Genomic DNA, 16,185 nt, shown 5'->3' with positions numbered 1-16,185 from the left:
AATTATGAAACCCTTCCGCAAGGGTCACTGAAGAGTAAACTTCGCTAGGAAGTAGGGAGAAAATGTGTCCTTGCAACACCCACGAAGACCAGTAACTTCATCAGCAAGTAAAATTCTCACTCGCACGAAAATGCATAAATAATTAATAGTAAGCTATTAATATATTTTTATATATGAAGTTATTATAAATTTAATATATTTAAATTGTTATCGACATACTTCTAATCTTAATCCAAATTGAATAATGTGTGTGCAAAGGGATCATTATTCATTCAAATATCTCAATCTATAGTATAACATACGCTAAGGCTGATTAAGCTGGTAAAACATTTTATCATTCATTTACGATGCTTCCTTTTTGGGCAATTAGTTTCTATGGTATGAACCTGATGTATTTACACTGACCAAAAGTATACATGAAGAAGCAATGAAGTGAGATTATTATTGTGTTTGAAAAGCCTCAAATGAACCAAGTGAAGTTGCTTTTCTATGAAACTTTCCTCTTCTAGAGTCCTTCAGAACTTCGGCCATCTTCAACAATTCATATTTCTCAATGGAATTTGGGTCTTGGTCTTCTGGTGACAAATCAGTAGCAGTTATCCTACCTGACAAATATCTCCTATGCCTATAAAAGGATCCGGAGTGACTATTTCTCCTACCAAGTTCAATATTCTTTGCAATCTTCAGACTTTGGATATCTTCAGAATGTCTAGATAAGTGCCTAGATAGATCTACAGTCAGACTTTGATATCTGTTGAATTGCTGATCACCTGCAGCATCAGTTATTGTTGAAATACTTGAACTTCCAGCCGGAGAATCAGAATCTTCTTCTCTCCCAGTTTTGCCTGCTGATGCCCGATGATCATGATGCTGAATGTCTTTTCCCCGAATAAGTCTCCTTAGCTTGCTGAAAATTTTGATTTTGCTTATGTTGTTTTTTGGTGAACCTGAAGAATCATTAAAGTCCACTGGGTCTGCAATATAAGAAGTGTGTGAGGATGACCATTGGTCAGACTCAAAATCCAAAATGTCGATCTCGTTCTCCCCCATCCCTTCAGTATTTGCATATTCAAGTATTAGCTGTTTCGCTTTCAGCTCAGACTCAGGACTGAGGGACTTGCTAAGATCTCTTGCAACTGTTTTGCCATGTGGAGGCTGAAAATTGCGTAATTCATATCTCAAGCATGCATTTATCCATCGGAGATAGACTAATTCTTCAACATCAGTACATCGGTCTGCTTGAAGTCGCTCAACTTCCTTTGCCAAGACTCCATTTTCCTGTCTTAGACGGTTGCTAAGTTCTCTTAGTTCTTCTGCCTATAAAAATAAAAATAAAAAATAAACACCAAGAGAATAAATCCCAGAATAATGAATATAAAGAAATAGAAAAGAATTAAACAAGAATTAGCAAATTACTTCAGGATCTTCAAGAACAGAATTTGCAAGAATTTGGGTGGACTCCAACTGACAACCCAATTCAGAATTTTCTAGCTGCAATCTAAAGTTAGACTCCCTTAACTGTTCTGCCTCAGCCTCCAAATCCTTCATCTTTTCCAACTTTAATTGAATCTCTGAATCAGTTGCAGCGCCCTCAAGTTCTTGCTCTTGCAACCTAGTTACTCTTTTCTTAAGGGTTAAGATCTGTTCCTTGCTCTGCTCCGCTTCAGACCTTAGCATCTTCCTCAGGAATTTAATTTTTGCTTTTGCAGAATCAAGCTCAGAAATTATTTTCGCATGATCAGCAGCTTGGGCCTTAAGTCTTTGGTTTTCTGTCTGTAAGGACTCAATCTTGAGATTGAAAAGCTTGGCTTCCATATTGTTTAGTTTCAGACGGTTCTGCAACTCTATCACGGCTGTTTGTTGCTCTTTAATGCCATAAAACTCAAGTAACTGGATCTCAAGGTTCTTTTCTCTTTCTTGGAGCATTCTAACCATGTTATTCAGATGTCTAATCTCTTGTTCATAAGCATCATTTTCCACGTTTTTAAATTCTCTTGTTGTTCCCACATATGACTTGGGTGTTTCTAGGTCCTTCGAAGACATCCCAGTACTAATGGCAGTGAAGTCAAATTCTTCCACAAGATCATTAAATTCTGGCAAGAGGTATTCATCTTTTTCCCCACTTTGTCTACAGCTTGGAGAAATGGGATTATCAGCAGCAACCTTGACTATCTGTGTATCTTCCTGCCAGACAAAAAAAGAATAGTATTTGTGTCAAGTAAAATGCAGAAACAGCAATCACCCCCCCCCCCCCCAAAAAAAAAAGGAAACACCATGTTCACAACTTCTTGTACAAATCAATAGTGAAAATCAACAGAATTAACAAGTGAGCAGAAAAGATAATTTAGTTTCTTAAGTCACAAATTGCAATCAGTTATTGCCCCAAATAGGGGAAAATTTGTGGCATACAGTAAAAGAAAAAAGATATAGTCCACAGACGACCTGTAATTTACCATAGAACAGAAAACAAGCAGATATAACAAAACAAGTTTTAAATAAAAGCACTTTAAAGTTAGAGGAAAAAAATTCAACTACTAACAATATTTTTAAAAGAACTTACATCTTGTTCTACTGAACTCAAACTGGGTGTTTTCTTCATTGCATCCCTTCCTCCTTCATCAACTTCACTAACATGATCTGAAAACACACATAATATAATCAAAGTGGGAAAAAAAGGAAGATGAAAACCTAGATAAAAATTCAGAAAAGGACGATTAACCAAAGCCATGTGCAAACCTGAAGAGTTTGGTGAGCAAGGAGGCTGAGAAAATATAGGCCTTCTGCACTTTATGCGAGAATACAAGAATCCAGCAAAAGAAAGAGCTAAAGCCACCCCCAGTTTCACTAAAACAGGCCTAATATCTTTCTTATCTTTCACCATATTGAGAATTAGTACCTTAATTATAATAAAATCTCAAGCAAAAACAAAGAGATAAGCAGATCACAGGCGTTCGTCCTCATCCTCCATCTACAATGATAAGAAACGAAAGATTAGCATGTCCTGACCAAATCCAGAAAATCATATGTGTGTATATATATATATATATATATATATAGCAGTAACCCGTGATTACCCATTCAGGACCAAAAGGGGGGAAGAACTAGAAAACATAAATTATAAAAGCTATATGAGTTTTTTCTTTTTCCGCAACTCCACTGCATCGATGCATCAGAAGGCCCAAAAGGAATCAGAGATTAAACATGCATCATCATATACTAAATTCATCGCATGAAGCTTGCATATTGGATGAAAATTACCCAAAACGTATTATAGCAAAAGTAAAATTGGAAAGTCCAAAATAGGCAACACATTTATCAATAACGTGAGTTTTTTGGGAGTACACGCCCATAACTAGAAATTCACTTCACGAATCACAGATCAAACTACGAAGAAGCAAAGATAATCAGTCCAATTCCATATAGAGAAAGCTCGTAAATGCTTCTAAACCCATTGAAGACCAAAAAATAAAAAATAAAAAATAAAAATAAACCGAATAGCTTGAAGAAACGCCAGTCATACCCAAAACGAAAAATTAAGAATCAATACAACGCATCGCAAAACGAGTCGAAATTTCAACAAAAGAAAAAGAAAAAGAAAAAAAAGCAAAACCCAATTCGTATTTTGTTGAATTTGTGGCGGAGAAACAGTCAACCAGAGACTTACTATTAAAGAGAGGTGTCTCCGGCAACGCATTGGCTCCGACCTGGAAAGGAATCAAACAGTAAAGCTTTGATTGATGTTTGTAGTCTCTGTTGAACAGTAACACATCTGTTTTCAGTCTCTCTTCTCGTCGCTAAAACAGTAAAGCGAAGTGACCCTTTTCCGATCAGAATGAGGAAGCGCTTTCAGTTTCAAGTTATATGAAGAATAATATATAAGAAAACAAGCACAATCAGAAGCATCCTATTTGGTTTTTGTCTTATGTATCGTTGAATGTGATGTTCAAAAGTCTGATTTTACAGGGAAAAATTATAGACGACAAGCGATATATAGAAAATAATAAATAACGAAAAATAAAAGTTATTTAAATTATTTAATACCTTTTTTTTAAAAAAAAATATGTTCATATTTTAAATTAAAATAATAAAAAATAAACTGTCTGATTTTCCCTCCAATTTTCTGACATCCTTGTATTTAGGGGTGGATGTGCTAGGATATGAGTTGGCCCATGAAATATTGTATTAATTAAAATATAAAATATCTACATAATATTACACATTATTTAAAATTAATTAGAGATGTATTTTTTTTTATAAAGGAATTCTATGTTTGATTATTTTTTTATAAATAAATAGAAAGTATATTAAAATAAATAAGAATAATAAATGACAGAAAAAGAAATGAGTGAAACATAAGAAATAAGTTGTCGTATTCTAAAACTTAAGAAGAATTAATTAAGGTAGGTGCAGTTCCTTCAATGAAACCCACTCTAGTTGCTCGAACCTTCCCCCCAGCATTGGCCTGCAATTTGCCAAGTCATGCCTATTAAAAAATATGAAAAATATTTTTTAGGCAATAAATTAAATTTAAATATATCTAAAATTTAATTAAAACTCATCGTAAATAATTTGAGTTTATTATCAATAAATAATAATTATAGAGACATACCAATAATACTCTAAGCCATGTGTGTTGTCTATTGTCATTATCTTTCTTTTTTTATATATAAATTAACATTGATCTCACCTACTATTGCATAATATAAATTAGGTTTCTGTTAAGCATTTTTGACATTGTTGCCTAAGTTTGAATTAGTTAAAATAGATAAATATTTTAGGTGATTATCATTCAATAATTTAATAATTAACTCTTGGTTATAATCTATTTTATAATGTACAAAAATCATACTTTCTAATATGAAATTTACAAAAATCCTGTAAGCTTTGCAGGAATTCTTCACCATGGCATTTCCGCTGTTCTGCTCTCTCTAGCTCTGCACTGAATGCTAAATTCATATTGAAGATATGCTTATTTTTCTCAAGTTGTGCTTGTTTAATGTCATCAAAATTAGCCCATTTTCCAACTCCAGCCATCCTTCCCTACTTAACTTTCCTTGAATACAATTCAAAATTTTCAAATCTCCAAGAGAACAGTCTTCACAACCACGCCCAAGAACAAAAGTGTCTAATATCTCTAGACGACTTAGTTTGCCAATTCCTTTTTGGCAAGGGATTGATGCAATCAAAATTATGCAGATGGGTCAAGTCCAGCTTTCCTATCCCTGGAGGCAATACCAGATCTCTACAACAAGAAACATCTAAACTCTGTAAATTGTATAATCCAAAAAATGTATCTGGCAACCACTTCAAATTTGTGTTAAGAGAAAAGTCAAGTTAACTCTTTATTTGGATCAGTTTGAATCGGACTACTCCGATTAGTATTAGAGTCATTTGGATAAGAAAAATTATGCAGAACTAATGTACCTCAATTGGAGCTACTCGAGTTATTAGTGAATCACAATACTTGAGAGTTGGATCTTGACTTAGCATTCTGCATCGGCCAAATAGAAAGTAGGTCATTATGGATCAAGTAGAAAGTGAATAACTTAAGTTAATCTTTTAAACCCATTAAAAAATAGATCCAAAAATTATTTGGATGAGTTTTAGCTTTGAAAATAGTCTTCACCAACTCTGATCATGCTTCTACCTTTTGTGCTCTTAAGACATCCCTAAGCCATCCATGACTCAATTAAATAACTTTCAATTATCTTATGCTCCTTGGGTAGACAGCTGAATATGAGAAGCATTGTCTTAAACTTGGTGGCAAATCATAATAGCTCAACTGCAAAGGGGCTAAGAGAAGATCTCTTTCAGCTTCTTCTAGTTTCCACACCTGGCTATTCAACACACTCTCCCATTCTTCTTTAGTTCTTCAAAAGCGCAAAAGACCTCCTAGAGTCTTTGCAGCAAGAGGCAAACGCCGCAAACCTTTGCACTTATCAACAATTTTCCTACCGATATCTTCTAGTTGTTGACATTCTTTGTCCGTTCTTCCAAAGAATGCAACCTGACAAAAAATTGACCAGCAAGCGTGTCACACCCAATCTCCAAACTGTAGAGACGGATATGACCCGGAAAACTGACAGAGTTCCCCCTAATATTTGCATATATAAAAACATGTAACCTGCTATAATTTCAAATTATAAAACATATAGGAGAGAAAACTGATAGCTGGACTAGTCAATCCAAAATACATTTACAACAACACAATACCCTCTTCATTGGGTTGAGAAGGAGGAGATTTGGATTTAAAAGATGAATTTTTTTTTTTTTATAAAACCAGAGCAGAAGCTCTGTTTCGCAAGGGGGGAGGGAAACTGTGGTTTCGGGAATGTTTCGGGACATTCCCGAAACCACAGCAGAGCTTGCTCTGTTAGTTTAAAAAAAAAAAATTCCTTTTCTTTAAATCCAAATCTCCACCTCCTCAACCCATTTAACCCACAAACTTCTAAGATCCTGCAGCTAGATCCTGATTAAACCTACATCCTGTTCAGGAATTCAATAATTTCTTTTAGAGGCTCCAAAATTGGATAGGTGAGTTTTATTCCTTTTATTCAAATTTTTACGATATAATTTATTTTCTTTACCTTTTAAATAGTGATTTTGGTGATTTGAGAATAAAAAGGGTATATGTTTTAGTTAGATTTAATTAATGAGTTTTAATATTTATTTTGGAATTAATGATTTTCACAGGCTGATTTAAATAATATTTACAGCTTATTGAGTATTTTTGTTGAGTTTGAGTATTTTTGGGAGGATTAACTATGCCGAAATACTGCCGGAATTTTCTTAAGAATATATATATATATATATTTAAAATTTGTATTTTACGTTTTATATTATTGTCCTAGGGTATTTTTTTATTATTATTATTTGATATATTATTTATTTTTCTTTTTAATTCTAGGAGAGGATCCAGCTTCCAGGATAGATAATAGGGGTCCTCCTGCGACCTAGGTCTTTTGTCCCAAGTATTCTGGTGAGTGGATAAATATATAACATTGATATTTTTTTTAAATATATTTATATGTGAATATGCTATTTTGTTTATTTAAGTTGGGAAAGGATAATGATAATTTATATTTCTTGAATAAATGAAAATTGAATTTAAAGCACAGCTGAATAAATAGCCGATTACACTCTGTATATACACCGAACAGATAACACCTTGATGACGGGTGATTTATTTTCAGCATGATATATATATTTATACTGTCTTTGGGACAGCGCTTGATATACAGATAGCCTTTGGGGCGTATGCCAGGTAGTCACCCTTTGGGGGTAGCTCTGCACATGTGTATGACCAGTATTTTATTTGCTCTTGGGCCAAATTTGTCATTATAGAGCCTAAGATGCCAGCATTGCTATCAGGTTGTTATTATTTTATTATACCTGAGATGCCAGCATTATCTGCAGGGAACATATTATGAATGTATGCGGATTCTATTTTTCACAGGTTATTTTATATTGATGGAATTAAATTATATTTATTCAGCTGACTTATTTTAGCTCAATATTTGGTACTATTAAATACCTAAACTTATCTTTTCCCCTTTGTTATTTATTTATCCGCTCACTGAGTATGTTGTACTCACTCTTATTAAGTACCTAAACTTATCTTTTCCCCTTTGTTATTTATTTATCCGCTCACTGAGTATGTTGTACTCACTCTTATTTCTTTTAATATTTCAGTTCCCTTTTGGTGATCCGCTCAGCAGTCCTCATTTCCTAGTTTATCCTCCTTTCCACATCGTCCACTTAGAGTATAGAGGAGGTCGGACCAATCCTAAGTCTCTGCCTGGATGCATAGAGTAAGCAGAACAATGGGCTTCCTCCATAATCTCTCTCTTCAAGCTTTCCACTTTAGGTACACATAGTCTATCACCAAACATTAAAGTCTCATCCTCCCTTAGGGAAAAGTCGGTACGGGAGCCATCTCTTACTTCATTCCGGATCTTACTCAACTGCTCATCTTGATTTTGGGCTTCTCTGACTCTTTCCTGTAAATGCTTCTCATGCTCTTCCTTGCTACGGGAATATACTAAAATGTCATCAATAAACACAATAACAAAGCTATCCAAGTAGGGCTTGAACACCCTATTCATGAGATCCATAAAAGCGGGTGCATTATTATTTGATATATTATTTCTTTTTCTTTTTCATTCTAGGAGAGGATCCAACTTCCAGGATAGATAATAGGGGTCCTCCTGCGACCTAGGTCTTTTGTCCCAAATATTCTGGTGAGTGGATAAATATATAACATTGATATTTTTTTTAAATATATTTATATGTGAATATGCTATTTTGTTTATTTAAGTTGGGAAAGGATAATGATAATTTATATTTCTTGAATAAATGAAAATTGAATTTAAAGCACAGCTGAATAAATAGCCGATTACACTCTGTATATGCACCAGGAGGAGGGAGACAGTGGCTGGGGTTTCGGGATCCTTCCCGAAACCAAAGCTTTTAATTGTTTTTTTTTTTTTTTTAAGGGCCTGGGCCTGGGCCCGATAAAGCGTTTGTGGACAATTGCTTTAATGGGTAGATATCAACACAACCCACCATATTTGCAACAATCTCCTTACGTGTGGTCAACAAAATTTTACTTCCTGATGACCCGCATGAAAGAGAATGTTTTAGTTGTTCCCATTTTCTTGGATTTTCTTCCCACGCATCATCAAGGACAAGAAGAAACTTATTGCCATCTATGTATCGTTGTATTTGTTGAAGCATGGCTGCAGTTAAACTAAATTTGGGGTAGCATCGTTGAGAGATTCAAGCATTGCCTTAGCAATCCTGATCTCCTCAAAGGGATCTGAGACACACACCCAAATTCTCTTCTCATTGTAGATTAGTTTGGCGAGAGTTGTTTTTCCAATTCCCCCCATCCCCATCAGAGAAATGACTTGAGGATTGGATTGTTCACTACTCTGATCAAGCAACAAATTTATTATTGCATTTTTTTAAATCTCTACCTTTGACCTCCGTTTTATCAAAAAAAGAAGTACTCATAGGGCGCTCAATTTGTTCAGTATCTTTCACCAAAGCAAAATCATACTTGTTTCTCTGGCTGGCAATACCATTCAATCTTCCATTGATTTGTTGCATCTTGTAGGCAACATCATGCCGCAAACCAACTTCACACCAAGAAAAGCAAAAGCAAGAAGAGCGGAAGAAAGGACAAACCCTGCGATTAGCCGCGGCAGTAGCAGCAGCTTCATCTCCGCCCACAATTTGGGATTCAAGAATTGCAGCATTCCATTCATCCAAGACGTCATCGATATCATAGCATATGGATTTGAGCTTATCTATCCACTGTTTAACAGCAGCCTCCTTGAATTGCCTTTTTTCTGCATCAACGAGCACAGGTTTGATGGCGAAGAGATTGCTTTTAAGCCCTTCAACTTCTTTCTCAAAGCCAACAACAAGCCTCACTTTCTCAATGCCTAAATCACCATTTTTATTATAAATTATGTAATTATCACTATTTTTTAAGGAAAAACGAGTAACATTATTTTTTAATTACATTATCTTCTTTTTTTTTTCAATAAAAAAGAGATTCATTCATAGAGGAAATTACACAGCCCATGTCCAAAGAGACAAGGCAAATGGAACCAGCCCCCATGTCTTTAGTGAAGTTGCCTTACATGTACCGAATTGTTCATAGCTGGTGAGATTTCTGTAATCTTACAAAATGACACATTTATTATTGGTTTGACATGTAATTCTTATTTCTTTCCAAAGATATACACTTGTGTGATCCTTATTTCTTTACATCCAGGAGCTGGCTTCATAGTGTCTCCTAATTCTTTAGCAGCAACCTCTTTATCAGGAATCTAAACACATGTGGCTCTCATTCTGCAACTTTCTTACTATACAAATCATTGATTCACAATTTGCCTCCGGACAGAAGACATCTGCATAACAAAAGACTTGCTTTATGGTCATTTTTGCCTAAATCAATGAAATATCAAGAAGGACTTTACCTGCGGCTAGATAGATCACTGATCTGTAGCACCATGAAGCCAACAATTGGTGGGTGAGGCCTCAGGCCAGCACTCCCCTGTCAGAATGAGCCCCCAAAAAAATTTAAAGAATTAGTAACGTTGAGATTATGTTACAGCTTGAGAAGACAATTGAAGCAATAATAAACAATAAACAATCATAGCAATTAGAAAGAACCTGAATTATATGAGCTCAGTAAATGTCTGTTCCTTGCTGAACTTTCCAATCGATTTTGATGTTTGGAATGTGAGAGATGCTACTCCAGTATTTTCCTGTACCCTTTAGGTAATGTGGTGAAAGAATTGAGCACCTATCAATTATCAATTCCTGCAATGTCGTCTTTCGCAGAAGCTTGTCTGGCAATTTCCTCAACTTTGAGCAGTGACCAAGCTTCAAATGATGAAGACGTGGCATTATTGTATCTTCATCTCCACTTATCATCCCATCGTTCCACTCTTCCAACTTGGGCATTACATAAAACGTCAGTTTTACCAATCTGGGGAATAAAACAACCGATGAGCAGGAGGACGACGATGATGCTTCCTTGGCAATTTGAGTTTTCATTCCCATAAACTCAGCACCCACCTTTTTCACTTCCATACCTTTAAAGAAAAGAGATTCAAGGGCAGGCAACTTCCCCAAATTAGGAGGCAAATGCTCACAGTTTCCACAATCATGCATTGAAAGCTCCCTTAGATTAGTTAACGACAGCATCCAATTGGGAGCCATTGTAGTACCTTGGTAGTTGACTATAATTAATTCGTCCAAACTTGAAGATGGCTCTAACCCTTCCATTAACTGTTGATCGTGAATTCCCCTTGTCCCTTCTTTATCTCTAAAGAAATCTACTCTCATATTAATGACGTGATTCTTCTTCTTCAACTGTGCTTGCTTAGCCTCACCCACATCCGCTATATTTCCCAATCCTTGTATCCATAAGAATCCTCGAAGGTTGTTCAAGTCTTTTAGATCTCTGAGAGAAAATGCTTCCTCATCATTATGGCCAACTGTGATCTCATTTATTTTCCTAAGACTACTCAATTTGCCAATCCCTTTCGGCAACACACTGTCTGTTTTGTCATGATGCAAATGTCTCAAATTGATCAAGTTTCCTATCCCAGGGGGCAGCTTCAGCTGATGACACCAATGGACATCTAAAGTTTGCAAATTGTATAATTCGCATATCGTCTCAGGAAACTCCTTCAACCCATTCATAGACAAGTCAAGAAACCTCAAATGTATTAATTTGCTTATTTCAGGTGGGATTTCTCTTATTCCACAAAGACTTAGCTTTAACGACCTTAGACAAGTCAGCTGATTCAATAAATTAGGAAGGACTGCTCTAATCTCTGAATAGCCATGGGACATAAGTAAGAGAGTACGCAGCTTTTTTAGAGAACCAAGTGAAGCAGGTAAAGGGGCTTTTTCAGCAAGCACAATCATCGAATGACGTGGTTCTTTACTGGAACGATCTATGGTCGACTCTTCAGCACCATTGATATCCATGTCAAAGCACTCATTTTGAGTAAGAAATTGGGCAAAATCATGCACTATGTCATGCATCTTACACCTTATTATTCTGCCCTGATGACTCTCGAAGTCTTGGAAAAAAGAGCGGACGACTAAATTTTGGAAGTATTCTTCACCAACAATCTCCATGTCTTTTGTTTTTGTTGCCTTGAGATATCCTTGTGCCATCCATAATTCAATCAATCTATACCTTTCTATCGAGTAGTCCTTAGGGAAAATAGCACAATACAAGAAACATTGTCTCAATGGCATAGGCAAATCATAGTAGCTCAACCAAAGAGCACCTAGAATATCTTTTTCGGCTTCTTCTAATTCCCATACTTCGCTGTCTAGCACACTTTGCCACTCTTCTCTAAATTTTCTGAAGCGCAGAAGACTGCCCAGTGTCTTTGCAGCAAGTGGCAAACCCTTGCACTTTTTTACAATTCTCTTACCAATATCTTCTAAGCGATCACGCTCTAAACTGGTCTTTCCAAAAAAAGCAATTTGACTAAATATTGACCAACATTCCTCCATGGACAATTGTCCTAGTGGGAATATATCACTGCAACCTATGACGGTTGCAACATTCTCCTTCCGCGTGGTAATCAGAATTCTACTTCCTCGCTTACCACACTTGAAAGAATGCATCAGATTTTCCCACTTCATGGGATCTTCAGTCCACACGTCATCCAGGACTAGAAGAAACCTTTCTCCCTTAATGGATTGTTGGATTTGCTGCAATACAGTTTGGAGTTCAACCAAATTGGTTGCAGTACCTCTGAGTGATTCAAGGATTGCTTTGGCAATCCTGACTTCATCAAAAGGATCTGAGACACACACCCATATTCTCTTCTCAAAATGGGAAGCTACTTGGGGATCGTTGTAGACTAATTTGGCTAGAGTTGTTTTACCAATTCCCCCCATCCCAACTATGGAGATGATGTGGGGGTTTGGTGTTTGTCTTCTCTGTGTCAGCAGCTTCTTTATTATTGCATTTTTATCATTCTCCCTACCTTTCACTTCATCTGCATCAATGACAGAAGCAGTGATCTGTCTTTCAAGTTTTTCATTGCTCTTTCTAAAGCTAAAGTTGTACCTGTCCTTCTCCCTGGCAATATCATCCAGTCTTTCATTCAGCTCCTTTATCTTGCAGGCAATGTCATGACGAGGACCAACTTCTTTCCGGAGAAAACGAGCAAAGGGGACAGAAGAACACACCTTCCTCTTTGGCTCCAGAGCTTGTTGACTTCCTTCAATTTGCGACTTGTAAATTGCAGTGCTCCACTCGTCCAACGCATCGTCCATGTCGTACGATATGTCTTTGAGCCTGTCTAGCCAAATTTTCACACTGGCCTCCTTCCTTTGTCTTATTTCTGCATCTTCAAGCACAGCTTGAATGGATTCAAGATTGTAGGTGAGCTTTCGGATTTCTCCCTCAACATCCATAACCAATCTCGCTTCTTGTTCTAGCCCAGAAAGAGCAATAGAACTCAAGCGCTCCAGGATCATGGAAATAACTGCAAAAGCCATACTGAAAGGTGAAAGAGCAGCAAGAATTTCAAATATGAAGGATGTTAATTATGCTTCAATGGCGCTTCTATGCTTTCAAATTTATAATATCTACCATATGCAAGAAAACTAAAATTAAGAATCTTTATGTTACAATACATAGACTAAAGCTTCTTTCTTTTTATTTCTTTTATAATTTCGGTATTCTGCTTTTGTATCTTTGCAATAAAATCCCACCAATTTCCACCACTATCTGCATAAAATAAATATCTATGACGTTGGATCCAACTAGTCAGTCTGCTTTTGGTGCAGCACCTTTCAAAACGAAATTTAAAAATTGCTTTTGGCGCAGCACCTTTCAAGGGTTGTTGGTTTCATGAGTTAGATGGAGAATTGCTTTATATCTTCAGAAAACAAAGAGAATCGCTTTCATGGGTTCCATGGAGTCCGATTGTGCTCATGAGGAAAAATTATTAAAAAGTTGTTGATCCAGAAAATGGTACAGAAGAAGGGGAAAAATTATTAGAGCTGGAGAATGAAGGGGAAAGGGAAAGGGAAAGTGACGTGAGGCAGGTTTGATTTTGGTTTTTATTTTTTTTATTTTATTTTGTTGAATCTTTAATATTTAAAATATAAAAATATTTATTAGTAAAATATTAGTGGTATTATTATTTTAATTTTTTGACAAAAAAATGGGTTAAGTTGAGCTTAAAAAGGAAGATGTGGGTGAATATTGGGACAAACTTTAAGATGGACATATTTGAACATGGGCTAAAAGTTTAAGGGTAAATTTGAGATTTTTCCTTTTTTTTTAACTTTAAAATTCTTAAATCTTTTCGTTAATTAGTATGACAAATGATTATTATATTATATAAATGTAAATGTCATGATAAAAGATTTACTAAAAAATTTTATTAGCAGACTCAAATTTATTGCAAATTCGTTAATAAAATATTAATAAATATACAGTATGTTAAAAATTTATTAATAAGTTCATAATAAATTTATATCGTGTTATTTTTATAGATTTACAAATTTTAATTTCGCTGAAGTTCTATTTTGCATGATTACTATCTATTATTCAACGTCATTATTGTCATTAATTGCATCATTCTGTCATCATTGTCTATTAATAAATTATTTTATTTTCAGAATTACATTATTTATTAACAGAAAATTTTATTAATAATTATGGAAATTTTTATATAATTGATTATATATATTTTAATAAAATTTGCGTTGCGATTATTATTAATAAAACGAGAATTAAAATAAAAACCATTGCTGTCTTTCTTGATTTTTCACTATAAAATTGAATCTTTTGTCTTACAGCTTTGAGTTTATTATGAGGTTTTTTCACATTTATGGTATGAAAAATGTAATTTTTCTACTTTTGAGATTTTTTTTTTAAAATGGGAGTTGGAAGAGTACGGAAGAGCTGTAAAATTTATTGAGATGCATTTACCATCAAATTAAATTTACGAATGTGATGTTTTTTTTTTTTTACATCTCTTTTTTTTTTTCTGTTAACTGTTAGTTGTCATCATATAATCACCTCGTTCAATTAGTGATCCCTTTGATTATTTAAATTTAATTAAGAAAAAGAAGCTGAATTATAGGCAGTAATATGATGGATTAGAGAGACTTTAATAGCTGCTTTATACAGTGGCATCGCCACTAACAATATATTATTTTATTTTTGTGGCTTTTAATTAACTCTTCCAATTGGGCAAATATTTGTATACATTTTGCATATCCATCTTATGCTGCTTTTTATTGATCCTTATCATTAAAAAACAATTATTTTATAAATTATTTCAATTCCACACTAGAATAAGATTTTTTTTTTCTATATTTATATTCTAGATGGAACAAATTCTTGTAATTATTCAAATATACAAATCGATTTATACTTTTAATTAATTAAAAATTAAAATATTATATTTATATAGAGAGTTTATTATTTTTTAGATGAGAATTTATTATAATTTTAGATGATTATATTGAATGGATATCATAAATACTTGTATATATTTATGCTCTTGTCAACCAGCTCTGGGGACTATGTAGCCTGCGATTTAGATAACATTTAATCGAAAGAAGAGATTGAAGTTACTGACTTCCACATTTCATGCCATGGGTAAGTGGTTTGCCACAGAAATCAGCAACATGAACCACCTTGTCCATGTCGATAACCTCCTCAATAACCCTGGAGATGTACTTGCATACACATGGAATATCAATAGACTTTATCACATTGCAGCACCCTTGAGACGGATCCATTCTTGGACCTCCCTTTTGAACGTAGACACCACATTGTGTTATCAGACCTTGCAAGTCACCTTCGCATGGTTGAGCCAGAACTACGTTGAAACTCAGAACTCCAACAATCGCAAGATCAAGATCACCGCCATTTCTCAACTTCTTTCTTGAAAGCCTGCTGCATATACGGTTAGCTTTATATGGACATGAGCTTTATGGTTGGTTTTTGTTGTTTTGCTGTGAAACGCTTCCGTTTTCATCATTTTTACAAGTTACAGTTGCAGAGAAACAAACGAGGATTTTGTTGGCTTCCTTTGGCAGGTAGCTTTGTGTTGCACTTATGGTGTGAAAAGTATTCTAAGATAATGCTATTCACCTTCATCTTTCATATGATCATAAATTAAAAATTCAATTGAACAATGAAGAAAAAAAATAATAATTAAGGTATGATAATATAGTTAAACATATTTTTGTTTAAATTCTATTTTCATGATTTAGGAGACTTTTTAATATTTATTTAATTTACTCAGAATAAATATTTATAAAGTATTATTGTCATGATTAAAATGTTAGATTGATAATTAAAAAAACAAACTTTTATTATTACACATTGAATTAATTTTATTATATAATTAAATATATTATTTTTAATTACATTAATACATGTTAACTAGTGCTGAAGCATTTACTTAGTAGATATTCACTTCCTTTTTCAAAAATTTTTTAACATATTCTACTAATATTCTTTAGGTTTTTTTTAGCAAATATTTATTTAAATATTATTGAGTTTTTTTTTGCATTAATATATTATTAATTCTCTAATTCGCTTCCAATTTCTCTTTGTTCTCCTATTCCATATGAAAGACCATTGAGAAACTACATATTAATAAAAAA

The 16,185-nt window shown here is 34.3% G+C and overlaps 3 protein-coding genes across 5 annotated transcripts; all 3 read right to left on the bottom strand.

Moving 5' to 3' along the window:
- Positions 1-313: 313 nt before the first annotated feature.
- LOC110612759 (protein CHUP1, chloroplastic) lies at positions 314-3,964 on the bottom strand. The gene is made up of 5 exons (XM_021753542.2): positions 3,665-3,964; positions 2,737-2,968; positions 2,561-2,637; positions 1,417-2,184; positions 314-1,317 (listed from the first exon to the last, which is right to left on the bottom strand). Exons 2-5 carry the CDS (start codon positions 2,879-2,881, stop codon positions 442-444), a joined length of 1,866 nt encoding a protein of 621 aa, XP_021609234.1. The 5' UTR covers positions 2,882-2,968; positions 3,665-3,964; the 3' UTR covers positions 314-441.
- Positions 3,965-8,744: 4,780 nt separating this feature from the next.
- On the bottom strand, positions 8,745-9,628 carry LOC110612691 (putative disease resistance protein RGA4). Its single transcript, XM_021753467.1, has 3 exons — positions 9,586-9,628; positions 8,986-9,449; positions 8,745-8,933 (listed from the first exon to the last, which is right to left on the bottom strand). The coding sequence occupies exons 1-3, from the start codon at positions 9,626-9,628 to the stop codon at positions 8,745-8,747; spliced, it is 696 nt and encodes a 231-aa protein (XP_021609159.1).
- An 85-nt stretch (positions 9,629-9,713) lies between these two features.
- Positions 9,714-13,593, bottom strand: LOC110613249 (putative disease resistance protein RGA3). Of its 3 annotated transcripts, none has more exons than XM_043955890.1 (4): positions 13,345-13,593; positions 10,186-13,037; positions 9,990-10,066; positions 9,714-9,920 (listed from the first exon to the last, which is right to left on the bottom strand). In XM_043955890.1, exon 2 carries the CDS (start codon positions 13,027-13,029, stop codon positions 10,201-10,203), a length of 2,829 nt encoding a protein of 942 aa, XP_043811825.1. In that variant the 5' UTR covers positions 13,030-13,037; positions 13,345-13,593; the 3' UTR covers positions 9,714-9,920; positions 9,990-10,066; positions 10,186-10,200. The 3 variants fall into 3 exon arrangements, with proteins under 3 accessions (XP_043811825.1, XP_021609980.1, XP_021609979.1); XM_021754288.2 differs by having other exon boundaries at positions 13,385-13,592; XM_021754287.2 differs by lacking the exon at positions 13,345-13,593 and having other exon boundaries at positions 10,186-13,316.
- Between the last annotated feature and the right edge of the window lie 2,592 nt (positions 13,594-16,185).

The sequence above is a fragment of the Manihot esculenta genome, chromosome 4, assembly GCF_001659605.2.
Source record: "Manihot esculenta cultivar AM560-2 chromosome 4, M.esculenta_v8, whole genome shotgun sequence".
NCBI lineage: Eukaryota > Viridiplantae > Streptophyta > Magnoliopsida > Malpighiales > Euphorbiaceae > Manihot > Manihot esculenta.
This window is presented reverse-complemented; position numbering and strand designations above follow the sequence as displayed.